The sequence below is a fragment of the Schistocerca americana genome, chromosome 4 (genome assembly GCF_021461395.2).
Source record: "Schistocerca americana isolate TAMUIC-IGC-003095 chromosome 4, iqSchAmer2.1, whole genome shotgun sequence".
NCBI lineage: Eukaryota > Metazoa > Arthropoda > Insecta > Orthoptera > Acrididae > Schistocerca > Schistocerca americana.
Window position 1 is genome coordinate 540,360,032 of NC_060122.1, and position 19,647 is coordinate 540,379,678.

Below are 19,647 nucleotides of genomic sequence, written 5' to 3' on the forward strand. Positions count from 1 at the left end.
TAGTTGAAAGAATAGCAAGATGAACAATTAATACAAAGTGTAACAAGTAAAAGCAATGAATTTGACAGAAGGAACACAAAGGAAAAGAAAAATATGGATGAAAGGAAATAATACTTGAATGCCACATGAAAAAAAAGGAGTGCACAGCAAGAGTAGGATCTACATAGAAGACACGATCGAAAGGGTGCATAGTTTTTTCGGGAAAACTGTTGGATGAGAGGATATAAATGGCCAGTGTGGTATTGCAGGCACTCAAGGAGTCATAGTGTAGAGTAGAGTGTGCACAACAACTGGATTACTGGATATCCACTAATTCATTAACAACCATAATGTACCAGTTTGATCGTGGGCATCACTATGTAAAATCTGTACTGTGGACTTAGATTAGCTGGTAAATGGTATGAGTAATTTCACATGTCTCTGTGTATTTACTGCAATGTTGCACATTTTGCCAGTGATGGGGCTGGAGTAGGTGTTTGTAAGGTGTGCATGGTGCAGAATTCACAGTGGAATCAGTTGTGTAACTGTAAGGAAAGAGGCAATTGTCTCTGCAAAGATTAAGAGGCCAATGGAAGACAATTTCGAGTCAGAATCTATATACACCAAGGTTGAAACTGTAGTGTGATTATTACTTGGGGAAATTTTGTGACAACTAACCTGCAAAAATGACACTTAGAGCAATTATCCATTTAAAAATCTACAACACAGTATTTACAGTTTATCATTTAATTGCACAAAATTCTACCATGCAATTTGTGATTTGATAACTGATTAGATTGCGAAATAAAAAAAAATAAACCATTTATATATTCAATACGAATTATCAAGATCACTCTGAACAACCATATTTTTTAAAAAAAGAATAAAAAGTTGGGATTCATAAAAAATCCATCACTATAGGCAAACACCTATGCTTATAAATGTTCAGCATGTAGCCAGATTTACAAATTAATTTGTCACATGAATGTGAAATGACTCATTCCACATTGTTACGATTTATCGCATAAAATGATCCATGGAAAGTGAAACTAAGTAACTAAATGAAAGGCGAACCCAAGTTAACAAAACAAATGTAACTGCCAAGTAAATTTTATTCATATTTATTTCAAATAGAATACTTTCCCAAATAATCATCCTTAAAATTATTTAAATAACTATACTGGCTAATTAGTTTGCACTTGCATTTAATTCTAATGAAGCTACTTATGGACTCTTCATAACTTAGTTGCTTAAAAATCTCACTTTCAATATTGATCGAAGCCAAAATGTCGAGTTGGTCTTCTAACATGGATTTTCGAAGCCTGTTTTTTTTAATCAACAGCAATTCAGAAACTATTCTTTCTCTGTTGTTGTTGTTTGTTACTATAGACAAACTGTTGAGCCTACCTTTTAGATAATTTTATGGACTGTTCTTTTGCTTGACATATTGTTCACTGATTCAGCATCAGACTATTTGTAGATAGCATTTCTGGAAAACTTATTTCCAACAATAGCTTCCATAAATGTATGGCTATGTGATGCATCCTCTCAATCTACAACTTCCACTGGTAGTGTGACACACAGTTGGGGTCCCCACTCCATTCTGTCTCATCCCCCTCGGAATAATTATTTAGCAATTAACTTAAAAAAGACAATGTGGTAGGAAACCTTTACTGAATATTTTTTCTCTGTGTAACTGACTTCATGAACTAATGTGAACCTGAGTTAGTTGGTTGGTTTAAAAGAAGGGGAAAGGGACCAAACTGCTAGGTCATCGATCTCTTGTTCCGAATAAAACAATGCCACAAGGGTAAGAATAAAACAAGCGAGACTGACAACGGAGAGAAAGGAAAAACTACAATAACAACTGAAGGGCAACAAACACTTAAGTGGACAAAAGGGAGAAGAAACCCACAGATATGCAAGAAACAGGTAGAAGAAATTAAAAAGACGAAATAGATTACCATGGATGGCTGACCATGAGAATAAAAACGAGAAGCCAACCACTCTGCAACATATTAAAACCTCCACCCAAAAGCATTAGGGTGGAGGACACAGAGGGACGAAGGACACGAGCTAAAGCTTAGATCAAATGATATAACCCACCCTCACGAATAAAACGTAAAACTAAATCAGCCGATGAGGCACTGTCAGATAAAATTATCGGCAATGAGTCCGGTAACCGAAGATTTCATCGCAGGGCAGTCAAAGTGGGGCAGTGCCCCAGAATATAGGCCACTGTCGACTGGGCGCTGCATCGACACTAAGGCGTGTCTTTATGGCGCCGGAGGTCACCCAAGCGTGACCGACGTGGAGCCGACAGAGAACCACAGAGTCCCTGCGAGAGGCCCGGAAGGAGGACTGCCCCACATTCGTAGTCTCATTAATGGCAGGCAGTTTGTTGTGTGTAGTGATACTATGCCATTCCGTCTCCCAAAGCCGAAAAACCTGGCAGCATAAAAATGAACGCAGGTCAGTTATTGGAATGCCGGTATCGATTAGAGGTTTCCGCGTAGCCTGTTTGGCTAGCCTGTCGGCAAGTTTGTTGCCAGAGATTCCGACGTGCCCTGGGGTCCACAAAAACACCACGGAACAACCGGACCGTTCCAGGGCATAGATGGACTCCTGGATGGTTGCTACCAAAGGATGATGAGGGTGGCACTGGTCTATAGCTTGCAGGCTGCTCAAGGAGACAGTACACAGAAGAAACGACAACCCAGGGCATGAACGGACGTGCTCAAGAGCACGAGATATAGCCACCAGCTCTGCAGTGAAAACACTGCAGCAATGGGGTAAGGAATGCTGCTCAATATGTCCTCCATGGACATACGCGAAGCCGACGGGACCATCAGCCATCGAGCAATCAGTGTAAATTACTTCACAGCCTCGGCACATGTCAAGAATCGAGAGGAAGTAACAGTGGAGAGCTGCAGGGTGAACCGAGTCCTTTGGGCCACGTGAAAGGTCCAGGCGAAGCTGTGGCCTAGGTGTACACCATGGAGGTGTATGCGAATGGACCTCGAGTATAGATGGTAAAGGCAAGAACTCCAGTTCAGATAGAAGGGATTGGACGCGAATTGCAATTGTAAGCCCTGACCTGGGCCGAAGATGTGGGAGATGAACCACTATGGGTTGAAAACGAAGACAGTAAGTCAGATGCGCAGGACAACTATGAACGTGTACAACACAATTGGCGAGCAGTTGCGCATTCCCGACCTGCAATGGAGGGACTCCAGCCTCCACCAGGACACTGGTCACCGGACTTGTCCTAAAAGCTCCCGTTGCTAGTCGAATGCCGCAATGGTGCACTGGGTCGAGTAAACGCAACACTGAGGGCACCGCCGAACCATAAAGCTGACTCCCACAGTCAAGGCGGAATTGAATACTGAGGGCTCTGTATAGCTGGAGCAGCATAGAGCGATCTGCACCCCAGTTGGTGTCGCTCAGGCAGCAGAGGGCATTGAGTTGCTGCCATCACTTCCGCTTACGCTGACGAAGGCGAGGAAGCCAAGTCAATCAGGCTTCAAAAACCCGTTCTAAGAATCAACATGTCTCCACTAAAGTAAGTGAATCATCATCAAGGTAAAGTTATTCCAGATGAATGGTATGATGCCAACAGAAGTGCACAACACATGACTTTGTGGCCGAAAACTGGAAGCCATGGGGTAGAGCCCATGACTGCACCTTGTGGATGGCTCCCTGTAGGCACCGCTCAGCTACACCAGTACTGGTGGAGCAGTAGGAAATGCAAAATTCATCTACATACAGAGAAGGTGAGAAGGGTGGCCCTACAGCTGCTGCTAGACTATTAATGGTCACTAAAAATAGAGAGACACTCAAGACAAAGCCCCACTGGACCCCATTCTCCTGGATATGTGGGGCACTCATGTAATGTGGCAAGGATATGATGTCGCCAGTTGGTGTCATGGTGTCATACGCTTTTCATAAATCAAAGAAAGATGGCAACAAGGGAATGGTGTCTGACAGATGGTAGACTCAAGGGACATAAGATTATCAGTGGCAGAGCGACTCAGACGCAAACCGCCATGGCACAGAGCCAGTAAGCCACTTGAGTCCTGAACCCAACCCAACTGCCGACACACCATACGTTCCAGCAGCTTACAGAGAAGTTTGGTGAGGCTCATGGGCCGATAGCTATTTGCATCAATCGGATTTTTAATGGGTTTATGGGTTTTAGCACCAAAATGATGGTGCTCTCCCGTCATTGCGATGGAAAGATGCCATCCGCACCAGATCTGGCTGAAGATGATGAGGTGTCGCTTGTAGTCAGACAAGAGATGTTTAATCATCTGACTGTGGATCCAATCCAGCCTAGAAGCTGTGTTGGGGCAATGTGCAAGGGAGCTGAGGAGCTCCCACTCTGTAATTGGGGCATTATAGGGTTCCCTGTGGCGTGTAGTGAACGAAAGGACTTTTTACATATGCTGTTTGAGGGTGCGAAAGGCTGGGGAGGGGGGGGGGGAGGGGGGGGGGGAGGTAGTTCTCTGATGCAGGGGCTCGAGCATAGTGCTCAGCAAGTGCTCAACAACTGTGCTTGCCTCGGCAGAGAGCATGCCATTGATGTTAACGCCAGGGACACCTGTTGGGGTCTGGTACCCACAAAGACGTCTGATCCTTGCCTAAACTTGGGAAGGTGACTTACGGCACCCAACGGTTGAGACGTCTCACTCCCAACACTCCTGTTTCCATCTTTTGATAAGCTGCCAAGCACAGGCAAGGAGCCGTTTAAAGGCTATGAGGTGCCCCAGGGAAGGACTTATGCCGCTGTAGAGCTCGCCAACACCCCTTAATTGCCGCAGTGAGTTCCAGCATCTACCAAGGGACTGTCTTTCGCCAGCACACCCTAAAGAACAAGGGATTGCGTTTTCCGCCGCAGAAACAATTACTATAGTTGCCTGCTCAACCACCACATTGATGTTACCATGTGGGGGAGATTCAACAGTGACAGCAGAGGTGAAAGCGTCCCAGTCTGCCTTGTTTAAAGCCCATCTGGGCAGGCGTCCATGGGCCTGACGCTGGGGCAGCGACAGAAAAATGGGTAAGTGGCCACTACCACATAGGTAATCATGTGCTCTCCAGTGAATAGATGGGAGAAGGTCAGGGCTGCAAACCAAGAAATCAATGGCCGAATATGTGCCTTGTGCCATACTGAAATGTGTTTGGGCATCTGTATTCAAGAGGCAGAGGTCGAGTTGTGACAGTAAATTTTTGACCTTCCAACCTCGACCAATAAGCATGGTGCCACCCCACAAGAGGTTATGAGCATTAAAATCTCCCAAAAGTAGGAAAGGTTTAGGGAGTTGATCAATCAGTGCAGCCAATGCGTTTAGGGGTACAGCACCACCTGGAGGAAGATAAACATTGCAGGCAGTTATTTCCTGCATCTTCGTTATCCTGACAGCCACAGCTTCAAGAAGGGTTTGAAGGGGCACAGGTTCACTACATACTGAGTTCAGGACATAGACACAAACTCCACCTGATACACTATTATAGTCACTACGGTTCTTGTAATATCCCATACAGACGAGAAGGGCAGGGGGTCCACATTTCCGGGAACCAGGATTCCTGAAGGGCAATGCAGAAAGCAGGTATAAAGCTTAAGAGTTGCTGTAGCTCAGCCAGGTGATGGAAAAAACTGCTGCAGTTCCACTGGAGGATGATGATATCATGAGGATGGGAAGGCATGAAGCGCGCAAGGAGGTAGGTCTTGCCTCAGGTTCACCTGCTGCCACTGATTGAGTATTTGTAGCCATATCTATGATGGATGAGGCATCAGTGAGATCCAGGTCCTCAGGGGACACTAAGATCTCCACCACATCCTCAGTTGCAGAACTGATAGGCAGTGGTGGTGTTGGGGCCACCAGAGGGTCCTGTTTCTTAGCAGACTTCTTCTTAGTTTGCTTGCTCTCTCACTTCTCTTTAGGGACTTGATGGGAAGATTTCTCTGAAGCAGCTTCAGGCACGGAGGAAGACCTTGAAGCTCTTCATCCAGCAGGTTTTGGCTCCTTGAGCCAATGACGAGTGTCTGCCTTGGCATTAGTGGAGACCTTGGGAAACAGGACCCCAAGGGACCCCTTTCGCATGAGAGGAGCTGGAGGAGGCTGTTGCTTCTCTAACAGGGGGGAGGGGACCGATTTCCTCTAAGTTTGGGGGAGGACGGGAGGGGTGGGGTGGGGGGGGGGGGGGGGGGGGGCTTGCTCCCGAAGTAGGTGCTCCAGAATCTTTTACTCCATGATTTTCCGCTCCTTTTGGAGTACTGGACAATCTGGTGAGCAGGGGGAGTGGTTCTCTCCATAGTTGATACAAGTGGGAGGAGGCGACATGGAGTATCTGGGTGCAGTGGATGTCCGCAGTCTCGACATGTGGTGCTGGAAGTGCAGCGGAAACATGTGCCTGAACTTCCAGCGCTTAAGGCACTGCATAGGTTTAACATCACATTGGTAACCACCACATTGACCTTTCCAGGCAATGAATCACCCTCAAAGGCCAAGATGAAGGCACTGGTAGCAACCTTGTTGTCTATGGGTCCCCTGTAAACACACTGGATGAAATGAGCACCCCACCATTATAAATTGGCGCGGAGCCCGGCATCAGACTTCAAGAGGAGATTACAATGAATAATGATCCCCTGGACCATGTTGAGGCTTTTATGGGGAGTAACGGAAACAGGAATATCACCCAGCTTGTCACAGGCGAGGAACGCTCGGGATTGGGCTGGAGATGCTGTCTGAATCAAGACTGTGCCATTTCGCATCTTGGACAGTGCTGTCACTTCTCCAAACTTAACCTCAAGTTGTTCAACGAAAAAAAGTTGAGGCTTTGTAGGTAGAAAGAAGTCCCCATCAGTTCGGCTACAGACTAAAAACCGAGCCGAATATGCCCCTCTCTCGTTCTATAGGTTCCTCCCATGGTGTAGCGAGGGAGGGAAACAATTTAGGGTCATGCCTGTCTGCATTGTATTCGGTCTTGCCCTTCTTAGAGACTGCTGGTGCCATACGGTCACCAGCAAGAGATGACTTAGTCCGCTTCACTGTGGGTCATCTGCCCTGATGCCACCCACTCCAATCAAGGGTTCTCCCCACAGGCGCCACCCCGCCACAGCAAAGGCCAACTGGCATGATGGCCACTGCCAGGAGTCCTGATGCCCCATGAAGACGGGAGTCTATTCCTTGACATACACGGGGAGTTTACACCTCAGGCATCAGCAGTGCAATCCCTGTGTTGTCAGGGGGCTACCACCAAATGGGTACACGACGGCCCCACCACAATGGACTGGCTGCCATGCTGGATATTAGGTGCAGAGAAATATTGTCATGGGGGCGAAAGAGTACGGGAGACAACGGAAGATGATATACCCCGGAAAGTGTCCTCACCCAAATAGTTGAATCGCAGAAGGAGATGCAAAGCCATGACAAGAGCACTATGGATAACTCGTGCACCACATAAGGCGTCCTTCCCCATATGGCCCACACTGCTGTAGCATTTTGAAAGTGGCAGCCAGAGCGAGAGCACCAGCAGCAGCGAGTACTGTTTGTATAAAGCGTTTATTTTGCATTTTGTTTACGACCTTCCACTAAGGAAAGGATTCTATTTGTGTTTATCTGCTCTGCATAGTAACTAACAGTTCTTGATAAAACTTTACGTAGTTTTCGTGTTAGATTTCTTAGTGTTTTCTTGATCGTTTAGAACAGAAAGCGCCCTAAAACCGTCTTTTGTTTGTTTCGCGGCCGTTAGCCACTAGTCACTTGAATCAGCAGTTGTCTTGTGACAGCCAGAGCGAGAGCACCAGCAGCAGCGAGTACTGTTTGTATAAAGCGTTTATTTTGCATTTTGTTTACGACCTTCCACTAAGGAAGGGATTCTATTTGTGTTTATCTGCTCTGCATAGTAACTAACAGTTCTTGATAAAACTTTACGTAGTTTTCGTGTTAGATTTCTTAGTGTTTTCTTGATCGTTTAGAACAGAAAGCGCCCTAAAACCGTCTTTTGTTTGTTTCGCGGCCGTTAGCCACTAGTCACTTGAATCAGCAGTTGTCTTGTGACAGCCAGAGCGAGAGCACCAGCAGCAGCGAGTACTGTTTGTATACAGCGTTTTTGTACTTATTTGCTGCGCTTAGCTTTTAAATAGTTTTTCTGGGAAAACCTAGCGTAGTTTTCGCGTCTCGTATTTCAGTGAGTGTTTCTTGATTATCAGAGTAGCTCATCAGAAGATTATCTTGGGAATTTGTCACCGTATAGAGTAGGGTAAACATAGTCATGTGTAGGGACTGTGGTTGTTGTGAGCGGACGCAAGGAGAATTGGCCACTCTTCGGGGGCAGGTGGAGGCTTTGTCTGTTAGGCTCATCGAGCTCGAGGCGCAGGCGTCGGCTCGTAGTGGCGTTGGGGCAACTGTGGTGAGACCTATGCCTACTTCGGTGGCCTTGGAATCACATGGAACCCCTGATGTCGCTGCGTCTTCCGGCAGTGAGCATCTTACCGGTCAGCCATCACTCCAGGGTGAATGGCGGACAGTGGTGGGCTCGCGCGTGCCTGGCCGAAAGGCGAAGGTGGGATCTGGCCGCGTGGCAGCTGCCTTACCCCTTTCCAACAGGTACGGGGTGCTTCCTAGTGGTGATGACATCGTTTCCGAGCCACCACAGGATGCCTCGCCTGTTGGGCCAGTGGCCGATTCTCCGGCAAGGTCCCGACAGTCACAGAGGGCGGGCCTATTAGTTATAGGGAGCTCCAACGTTAGGCGGGTTATGGAGCCCCTCAGGAAAATAGCGGGTAGGTCGGGGAAGAATGCCAGTGTGCACTCTGTGTGCTTGCCGGGGGGTCTCGTCCGTAATGTGGAGGAGGCCCTTCCGGCAGCTATTGAACGCACTGGGTGTGACCGGCTGCAGATAGTAGCACATGTTGGAACGAATGACGCCTGCCGCTTGGGTTCTGAGGCCATCCTTGGTTCCTTCCGGCGGCTGGCTGATTTGGTGAAGACAACCAGCATCGCACGCGGAGTGCAAGCTGAGCTTAATATCTGCAGCATAGTGCCCAGAGTCGATCGCGGTCCTCTGGTTTGGAGCCGTGTGGAGGGTCTAAACCAGAGGCTCAGACGACTCTGCGACTATAATGGTTGCAAATTCATCGACCTCTGTTATTGGGTGGAGAACTGTAGGGCCCCCCTAGACAGGTCAGGCGTGCACTACACACCGGAAGCAGCTACTAGGGTAGCAGAGTACGTGTGGCGTGCACACGGGGGTTTTTTAGGTTAGAGGGACCCCCCCTTGGGCGAAACGATAAAATACCTGACGGCTTACCAGAGAGGACATTATCATCGTTGATAAAGAACGTCCATCCTCAGAGACCAAAAACAGGAAAAGTTAACGTAATATTGGTAAACTGCAGGAGTATCCAGGGCAAGGTTCCTGAATTAGTATCTCTTATTGAAGGAAATAGTGCGCATATAGTATTAGGAACGGAAAGTTGGTTAAAACCGGAAGTGAACAGTAACGAAATCCTAGACACAGAATGGAATATATACCGCAAGGATAGGATAAACGTCAATGGTGGAGGAGTATTTATAGCAGTAAAGAATTCAATAATATCCAGTGAAGTTATTAGCGAATGCGAATGTGAAATAATCTGGGTTAAGTTAAGTATCAAAGGTGGGTCAGATATGATAGTCGGATGCTTCTATAGACCACCTGCATCAGCAACCGTAGTAGTTGAGCGCCTCAGAGAGAACCTGCAGAACGTCGTGAAGAAGTTTCGTGATCATACTATTGTAATAGGGGGAGACTTCAATCTACCAGGTATAGAATGGGATAGTCACACAATCAGAACTGGAGCCAGGGACAGAGACTCTTGTGACATTATCCTGACTGCCTTGTCCGAGAATTACTTCGAGCAGATAGTTAGAGAACCAACTCGTGAAGCTAACGTTTTAGACCTCATAGCAACAAATAGACCGGAACTTTTCGACTCCGTGAATGTAGAAGAGGGTATCAGTGATCATAAGTCAGTGGTTGCATCAATGACTACAAGTGTAATAAGAAATGCCAAGAAAGGAAGGAAAATATATTTGCTTAACAAGAGTGATAGGGCACAAATCGCAGAATATCTGAGTGACCACCGTCAAACGTTCATTTCTGAGGAAGAGGATGTGGAACAAAAATGGAAAAAATTCAGAAACATCGTCCAGTACGCCTTAGATAAGTTCGTACCGACTAAGGTCCAAAGCGAGGGGAAAGATCCACCGTGGTATAACAATCATGTACGAAAGGTACTACGGAAACAAAGAAAGCTTCATCATAGGTTTAAGAGTAGTCGAATCATAGCTGATAAGGAAAAGCTGAACGAAGCGAAAAAGAGCGTAAAGAGAGCAATGAGAGAAGCATTCAACGAATTCGAACATAAAACATTGGCAAACAATCTAAACAAGAACCCTAAAAAGTTTTGGTCATATGTAAAATCGGTAAGCGGATCTAAATCCCCTATTCAGTCACTCGTTGACCACGATGGCACCGAAACAGAGGACGACCGAAGAAAGGCAGAAATACTGAATTCAGTGTTCCGAAACTGTTTCACTGCGGAAAATCGTAACACGGTCCCTGACTTCAGCCGTCGCACGGACGCCAAAATGGAAAATATTGAAATAAACGATATCGGAATTGAAAAACAACTGCTATCACTTAGTAGCGGAAAAGCATCCGGACCAGACGAGATACCCTTAAGATTCTACAGTGATTATGCTAAAGAACTTGCCCCCTTTCTATCAGCAATTTATCATAGATCGCTGGAAGAACGTAAAGTACCTAGCGACTGGAAGAAAGCGCAGGTCGTTCCCATTTTCAAGAAGGGTCATAAATCAGATGCGAATAATTATAGGCCTATTTCGCTTACGTCAATCTGTTGTAGAATAATGGAACATGTTTTGTGTTCTCGTATTATGACGTTCTTAGATAATACAAATCTCCTTCATCATAACCAACATGGATTCCGCAAACAGAGACCATGTGAAACTCAGCTCGCCCTATTTGCCCAAGAAATTCACAGTGCCGTAGACACTGGCGAGCAGATTGATGCCGTATTCCTGGACTTCAGGAAGGCATTTGATACGGTTCCACACTTACGTTTAGTGAAAAAAATATGAGCTTACAGAATATCGGACCAGGTTTGTGATTGGATTCAGGATTTCCTAGAAGAAAGAACACAACATGTCATCCTTAACGGTTCAAAATCTGCAGATGTAGAGGTAATTTCGGGAGTACCGCAGGGAAGCGTGATAGGACCTTTATTGTTTACAATATACATAAATGACTTAGTTGACAACATCGGTAGCTCCGTGAGGCTATTTGCAGATGACACGGTTGTCTACAAGAAAGTAGCAACATCAGAAGACTCGTACGTACTCCAGGAGGACCTGCAGAGGATTAATGCATGGTGCGACAGCTGGCAGCTTTCCCTAAACGTAGATAAATGTAATATAATGCGCATACATAGGGGCAGAAATCCATTCCAGTACGATTATGCCATAGGTGGTAAATCATTGGAAGCGGTAACGACCGTAAAATACTTAGGAGTTACTATCCGGAGCGATCTGAAGTAGAATGATCACATAAAACAAATAGTGGGAAAAGCAGGCACCAGGTTGAGATTCATAGGAAGAATTCTAAGAAAATGTGACTCATCGACGAAAGAAGTAGCTTACAAAACGCTTGTTCGTCCGATTCTTGAGTATTGCTCATCAGTATGGGACCCTTACCAGGTTGGATTAATAGAAGAGATAGACATGATCCAGCGAAAAGCAGCGCGATTCATCATGGGGACATTTAGTCAGCGCGAGAGCGTTACGGAGATGCTGAACAAGCTCCAGTGGCAGACACTTCAAGAAAGGCGTTACGCAATACGGAGAGGTTTATTATCGAAATTACGAGAGATCACATTCCGGGAAGAGATGGGCAACATATTACTACCGCCCACATATATCTCGCGTAATGATCACAACGAAAAGATCCGAGAAATTAGAGCAAATACGGAGACTTACAAGCAGTCGTTCTTCCCACGCACAATTCGTGAATGGAACAGGGAAGGGGGGATCAGATAGTGGTACAATAAGTACCCTCCGCCACACACCGTAAGGTGGCTCGCGGAGTATAGATGTAGATGTAGAAACCATAGAACAGGACCTGAACTCTTAGGGCCGAAAAATGTTAGACTTCTTTTAGTTGCCTCTTACGACAGGCAGGAATACCTTGGGCCTATTCTAACTGCCGGACCCACAGGGGGCAGAGTAGGAAGAAAAAGTAGATATGCTGACCTGTAGCATGGACTGAGGTCTAGGTTTGGCTGGAATATGAGAACACAGGTGAGGGTCAGTGGAGCTAATGAATGTGAACTGAAGAAAACTAGATGTGCCAACAGACTGGTCCGTAGAGAAACTTGAGGTCTGGGTTAGGTTGAAATGTGATAATTTGGTTGTGAGGCAGTGAAGTCAATGAACCTCAACACAAAAATACAATTACCAAAATAGATTTATGTGTAGCGTAGCTCAACATTTACATTCATCATTGCAATAACCTACTTTTGTCTTACTTCAAATTTTGTCAAAAATTCTGATGGTGATGTTATATTCAAATCTAACAGAAGAAAATATCAGCTACCTTTATTTACAAACCACAGGAATTAACAAACAAGCATTCTGACAGGGTACTGATGATCGACTCTTGACTTATCGTGTTCATTTCCTATCATTCATGATGCTAACAACTGCATGCAACCAAATAGCTAAAGTGCAATGTAAGTGCACTTTTACCAATTTTTGAATCATTTACTTTTCATCTCTTGAAACCTTGAAAATGACAGACTATACATTACAATAAGTGGGGAACAATATTAAATCAGGTAGGGAGCTGTTCAATGTCATTTCCCAAAAGCAGCACTGTGAAGACTGCAAATAAATGAAGTTTTATAACACACAGAACTCCAAACATTCTAATCACATACAACAGACTTTCACCTAATTAACTACATCACTGCTGTAGTTTATTGCTGGAGCCATAAAAGATAAATTCTCTCAGTGCTATTTCATCATTAATATTAATAACAACCTTCACTATTATTCTCTTTTTATTCCCTTGTATATGCAGTCTTGACTTCTTCCATGAATCTGAGGGTTGGCTATCTGCTTTGCTGTTCCTTGAACTGGAGTAGTAGTTTTAATGTATAGTTTTTACTTAACCTGCTGTGACCGAGTGTGCAGAAAAGAGCAAAAGTTTACCAGGGCACAGCCTGTTGTCAAATGCAAAAATTTTTTGTGGCTCTGTTAATGACTGTACACACAGGGAACAGACATCATCTGCCCCTTAAAAGTGCTATTTTCTGTCATTGATACCTTTCACTCTGAACATGCAGATATTAGAATAATGAAAATGAGTAAACACTATAAACCCACTGAAGTCCAATAGGCATAAAATGTCTGCAACCATTGAAAAAGATGGCAGCTTAATGACAACTAACACTTGATGCAGTATAGGACCGAAATAAAATATACGAAGCACTGGCAACCACTACAACGTGTACTGTAGACAATTATTTTGCGAAGTAGGCCTGTATCACGAGCAACAGTGTCCTAGGTGATCACAACATTAGCATACAACGTACTCTAGTGAGCAAACATTCATCACTGACCGAGGTCGCGCAGTGGTTAGCACACTGGACTCGCTTTCAGGAGGACGACAGTCCAAACCCGCGTCCAGCCATCCTGATTTAGGTTTTCTGTGATTTTCCTAAATCACTTCAGGCAAATACTGGGGCAGATCCTTTGAAAGGTCAACACCCGTCCCTAAACCGATGGGACCGATGACCTTGCTGTTTGGTCCCCTTCCCCCAGCCAGCCAACCAACCAACACCTTGTTTCAAACAATAGGTTGAAGAAGTAACTGACATGTCTGTGTGTTAGAGAGATAACTTCTATCAGTATATTAAGATATATGGCAATGGAGGCTATCATTCCATGGCATTTTACTGCTCTTTAAATTTTTCCTGGAGGAAAACAATAGTATCCGAGGTGTGGACTTGCAGATGAGGCTGGGACACCTACAGCAGATGACTATATGTTGGTAATGGAGGAGACCTCACTGGCCATGGGGGACACCTCACTGGAGACAGGGGACACCTCAGTGGCAGAGGGGAACACCTCAACAGCGGATGGGGACAACGCTGTCACGAGTGCATTACTCTGCTAGCAACTAGTCCCTGTCTAGCGAACAGCACAGATTGTATAAACACGTGAATAGTCACAGTGGGCTGTTCCACCTAATGCACATCACCCCTCTTACAGCTTTTGTTCTGCACGATTCATCCCAACATTGCTAACTGTGAAATGTTCTTTTTTTGAATTACACTGTTTTACTGACAGTAATGGATGTGATGTTTCATTTTCATCAAAAATTATAACGCACTGCATGGAAAGAATTGCTAAATAGCCTGCATTTATCAGACTCAATGTTGAAAGGCATAATTAGTGGCGCCATGGCGATGCAAATGGTAACCAAGTTTGGAAATTATTTGCAGTGCCCACTGCTAGCACTGCTGGTTACTTAAGGTCCTAACGAAATATAATGGACGTGAACATGGCAAGACTAATAGTTGGTACTAACTGATGGGACCATTTGGGGAGGGTATACAGAAAACAGGTTTGGAATCTAGTAGATGCAGTGATGCAAAATAATTCACATCCATGACGTTTAATAGGTTGCTTTAAAAGCTGACCAACGGAAACTTCCATTTCTGTATTCGTAATATATAAGTGCAAATGTTTTGTACAAAACCCACTGTAATCGCTGTATGACGATTAAGACACCAGACATCGTGCCACGCAGACTATAGTTTGAAAATAAAAAGAAATACGCGACTCGACCCAGAATCGAAACTTCGACCTCCTGCATACTAACACAAAATGCTATTCACTGCACCAACTACACAGCACTACTACTACATGCTGACAGAGGTAGTTACCGTATATGTGATTAGTGTTGCCAGGCAAATCATTGACGTCCATTTACTGCCAAAAATATGCGCGGGACGAAATTTCGTGAGACACATTTTTGTATTGCTAGGATGAGAGAAATCTCGCTGCGAAGTCCGAGAGCGCGAATTTTTCTTCACACTTTATAGCTTGTTCTTTTTAGAGTTTACTTTCTACTGAAACCATCTAGGCAACTGAGCCTATATTACTAACGAGATCAATCTTCGACTTCCAACATAATTGAAATCTAAAGAACAGCGACATCATTTACTGACACCTGACTTTCACGCAATAGTACCGATAGAAGGCACTGAAATTATATCACAAACAGAGGATACCGATTATCGTAATGTAAGTCCTTACCCCATATTCTGGTTTGAAGAAGCCTTCCTTTTCCCACCAACTGTACCACGCTGCTTCAACAAAACGTGGACTATAAGCATCAGGCATTGGACATAGGGTGTCTTTCTTCTCACCATCGCGTGTAGCTGCTGTGTAGACTGCTGATTCTTTAATCTCCTTCTTCTTTTCTTTTTTCTAGCAAACATCAAGACGAACTTGAGAAAACAAAACAACTACTGACCATACGACAGAAATTAAAACCTAACGCAAGACATCCGGTTAGCACACAAAATGATGGATGTACGAAAAAATATTCACTTACTTCCGACTTTTCTTTAGGTTGGCTTGTTACGTCTTTCTGTTTATCTTTCTTCTGTTTAAATTTTTCTAATTTAGCAAGTTTCTTTGCTTCCTTTTCCAGCTGTTTCGCTGTCTTCGGTGGTTGATTTTCTTTAGCATCTTCAGGAAGAGATCCATTCACTGAAGTACTTGTGACAATTTCTGACTGAGACATATTTACAACTTATTTCACTCCTGGCAGATAAATACTACACAATACACAAACACACGTGTCCCACTCTCACTCAAATTTCGTCAACATTACAAATCCAGCATGAAAATCAAAGATGTTAGGCTGGTAATCTCGCACTTATCCAACGCCTCCTAGGTGGCGTTGGCTTACCTGTCTGCGCATGTCTACGTACATACCTATACCATCTGCGCGGAAGATCGTTGCTTGTGGACGAAGTGTGTACGGAAAATTTGCGCAAATGTAAGATGTGTGTAAATATGGAAGCTGGAGTTCTCGAAGTCTGACCAAAATTTCTCAACACTGTGGACGGAAAACACTTCTGCACAGACAAATTCTAGCATGTGGAGAGGAAACTGCCGCAAATCTGAAGCGAGAAAAAAATTTTATTCAGATGTTTTTTCAGACTAGAGGTTCTCCTCCTTTGGTACACGGTGAAATCCAAAACGGTTGATAGGAACAGTGCTATAGGGCGCTCATTGTTAAAGTTATTGAAATATGTTGGAATATGTAAATTAACATTGTCAGTTCTGTTTACTTCTTGTTGTTCTGTTACTCTTGGTCGTTCTACGTCCATATATGTGTTGTAGCGACACGTCATCGTCATCTGCCGTCGATTGCTGTGCATTGTTGTCGCGTTTGTCAAGTGGAATTGCGGGCAACGCCACAGATGATGTTGCAGCGGCAGTGCTCTTTATTCCTTGCTTTATTCCGTGCCAAATTAAGCATACTGCCATGGAACTCGGAGTGATGCTATCGGGCACTGACCGTGATCTGCCTGTGCTGCTGTTGCTAACAATTCCACAATATCGATGTATGGAACTCAGCATGGGGAACTGGACTTGGGACTACACTGTGCATTGATCTGGGGCTTCACTGTCGCCGATGGCTCAGAGCCAATCATCAGTGCGGATTTCCTGATGTACTACCATCTGATGCTAGACGTGGCGAATTCCCAACTTGTGGACAGTATGACTGGCCTCACTAGAACCAGGTTCTGCCACAACATAACTTCACGTAACGCCAAACTGATGCAGGCTAAGGACTGTAACTATATTTCCATATTATGGCGATTTTCTGCTCTAAGTAGGAACCCTCGAGTTCCAAAACTGGTGCAGCATAATACCATGCAGTTTATTAAAACCACAGATCTGAAACTTCCTGGCAGATTAAAACTGTGTGCCCGACCGAGACTCCTTTCTTTCAGGAGTGCTAGTTCTGCCAGGTTCGCAGGGAGCTTCTGTAAAGTTTGGAAGGTAGGAGACGAGGTACTGGCAGAAGTAAAGCTGTGAGTACCGGGCGTGAGTCGTGCTTCGGTAGCTCAGTTGGTAGAGCACTTGCCCGCGAAAGGTCCCGAGTTCGAGTCTCGGTCGGGCACACAGTTTTAATCTGCCAGGAAGTTTCATATCAGCGCACACTCCGCTGCAGAGTGAAAATCTCATTCTGGAAACATCCCCCAGGCTGTGGCTAAGCCATGTCTCCGCCATATCCTTTCTTTCAGGAGTGCTAGTTCTGCCAGGTTCGCAGGAGCTTCTGTAAAGTTTGGAAGGTAGGAGACGAGGTACTGGCAGAAGTAAAGCTGTGAGTACCGGGCGTGAGTCGTGCTTCGGTAGCTCAGTTGGTAGAGCACTTGCCCGCGAAAGGCAAAGGTCCCGAGTTCGAGTCTCGGTCGGGCACACAGTTTTAATCTGCCAGGAAGTTTCATATCAGCGCACACTCCGCTGCAGAGTGAAAATCTCATTCTGAAAACCACAGATCGCCCTGCAGGATCATGTAGGCCTAGTCGTTTGACACTAGCTCGCACAGCAGTTGCTAAGGCTGAGTTTACCAGCATGTTAAAAGAAGGCACTAGCTGACGATCAAGTGGTCCATGGTTGGCTCCACTTAACCTGGTTCCTAAGAAGAGTGATGTGTGGCTTCTGCTCGGTGGTTATGGAGTGTTTAATGCGGGAACTGCACAGACCATTACCAAGTTCCATTGTTGCGAGATTATAATCACGCTTTACAAGGTGCAATGATTTTCAGTGTGCTGGATTGTGCCAAGGCTTGTACTCACATACTGGTGGCAGAAGAATATATACCAAAAACAGCAGTTATTACACCGTCTGGGTTGTTTGAGGGCATGTTTATGACCATCTGTTTACGCAATGTGGACTAAACATGGCACAGATTTTTGGCTCTCTACTAAAGCCTACGCTTCCGCTTTGCCTACCTATATGGTATCTCGATCTCTTCAACTGGCGAGGAAGAACTCAACAACACCTCAGAGAACAGTATAGCGTCGTTTCGAACACAGCCAAATGCATATTCAGCTGATCTGAAGTCGATTTTCTTAGCCACTGTATGTCTTCTGCAGGCGCCATTCCTCTACCAGACAAGGTTGCAGCTATTCTGCGAATACAGAAGCTAAGTACAATCAAGGAGCTACGTCCATTCCTTGGAATGCTAAATTGTTGTCGGTGGTATCTACTGTAAGCAACAGAGCTACAAAGACCGTTAAGTGCAGCACTTTCTTGCCCTGAGATTAAAGGAAACTCTCCAGTGCAGTGGACTGAGGCAATGAGGTTCGCCTTTGACACCACTAAACAAAGTAAGGCGGCCACTGACCTTCTGGGGCATCCTAAGCTTGATGCACCCTTAGCGATTGTGGTTGATGCAAGCCTAACAGCTACAGGTGTCGTATTACAACAATGGACAGGTGGCTCATGGCAACCGTTAGACTTTTATTCTCATAAATTGTCGCCGTTGCAACAAAAGTGGAATACTTGCAACCAAAAAATCTCACCATGTGCTAACCCATCGAAAACTTCCAGGCCACAGATAGAAATGACAGGTTTCACTATCTACATGGACCATAAACTGTTAACATATCGATTCAGGAGTACCCACTGTGACAATCTACACTGCTGGAAATGGAAAAAAGAACACATTGACACCGGTGTGTCAGACCCACCATACTTGCTCCGGACACTGCGAGAGGGCTGTACAAGCAATGATAACACGCACGGCACAGCGGACACACCATGAACCGCGGTGTTGGCCGTCGAATGGCGCTAGCTGCGCAGCATTTGTGCACCGCCGCCGTCAGTGTCAGCCAGTTTGCCGTGGCATACGGAGCTCTATCGCAGTCTTTAACACTGGTAGCATGCCGCGACAGCGTGGACGTGAACCGTATGTGCAGTTGACGGACTTTGAGCGAGGGCGTATAGTGGGCATGCGGGAGGCCGGGTGGACGTACCGCCGAATTGCTCAACACGTGGGGCGTGAGGTCTCCACAGTACATCGATGTTGTCGCCAGTGGTCGGCGGAAGGTGCACGTGCCCGTCGACCTGGGACCGGACCGCAGCGACGCACGGATGCACGCCAAGACCGTAGGATCCTACGCAGTGCCGTAGGGGACCGCACCGCCACTTCCCAGCAAATTAGGGACACTGTTACTCCTGGGGTATCGGCGAGGACCATTCGCAACCGTCTCCATGAAGCTGGGCTACGGTCCCACACACCGTTAGGCCGTCTTCCGCTCACGCCCCAACATCGTGCAGCCCGCCTCCAGTGGTGTCGCGACAGGCGTGAATGGAGGGACGAATGGAGACGTGTCGTCTTCAGCGATGAGAGTCGCATCTGCCTTGGTGCCAATGATGGTCGTATGCGTGTTTGGCGCCGTGCAGGTGAGCGCCACAATCAGGACTGCATACGACCGAGGCACACAGGGCCAACACCCGGCATCATGGTGTGGGGAGCGATCTCCTACACTGGCCGTACACCACTGGT

The 19,647-nt window shown here is 45.7% G+C and overlaps 1 protein-coding gene across 1 annotated transcript in view; it reads right to left on the reverse strand.

Annotated features, from left to right (window-relative positions):
- Nucleotides 1-15,954, reverse strand: part of LOC124612550 (valine--tRNA ligase) — a 208,721-nt gene extending 192,767 nt beyond the window's left edge. The window contains exons 1-2 of the mRNA XM_047140825.1: nt 15,670-15,954; nt 15,369-15,542 (exon numbers count right to left, since the gene is read on the reverse strand). Coding sequence (XP_046996781.1) covers nt 15,369-15,542; nt 15,670-15,861 — 366 coding nt within the window. The 5' untranslated portion in view covers nt 15,862-15,954. The remainder of the gene's footprint in view (nt 1-15,368; nt 15,543-15,669) is intronic.
- Nucleotides 15,955-19,647: the final 3,693 nt, after the last annotated feature.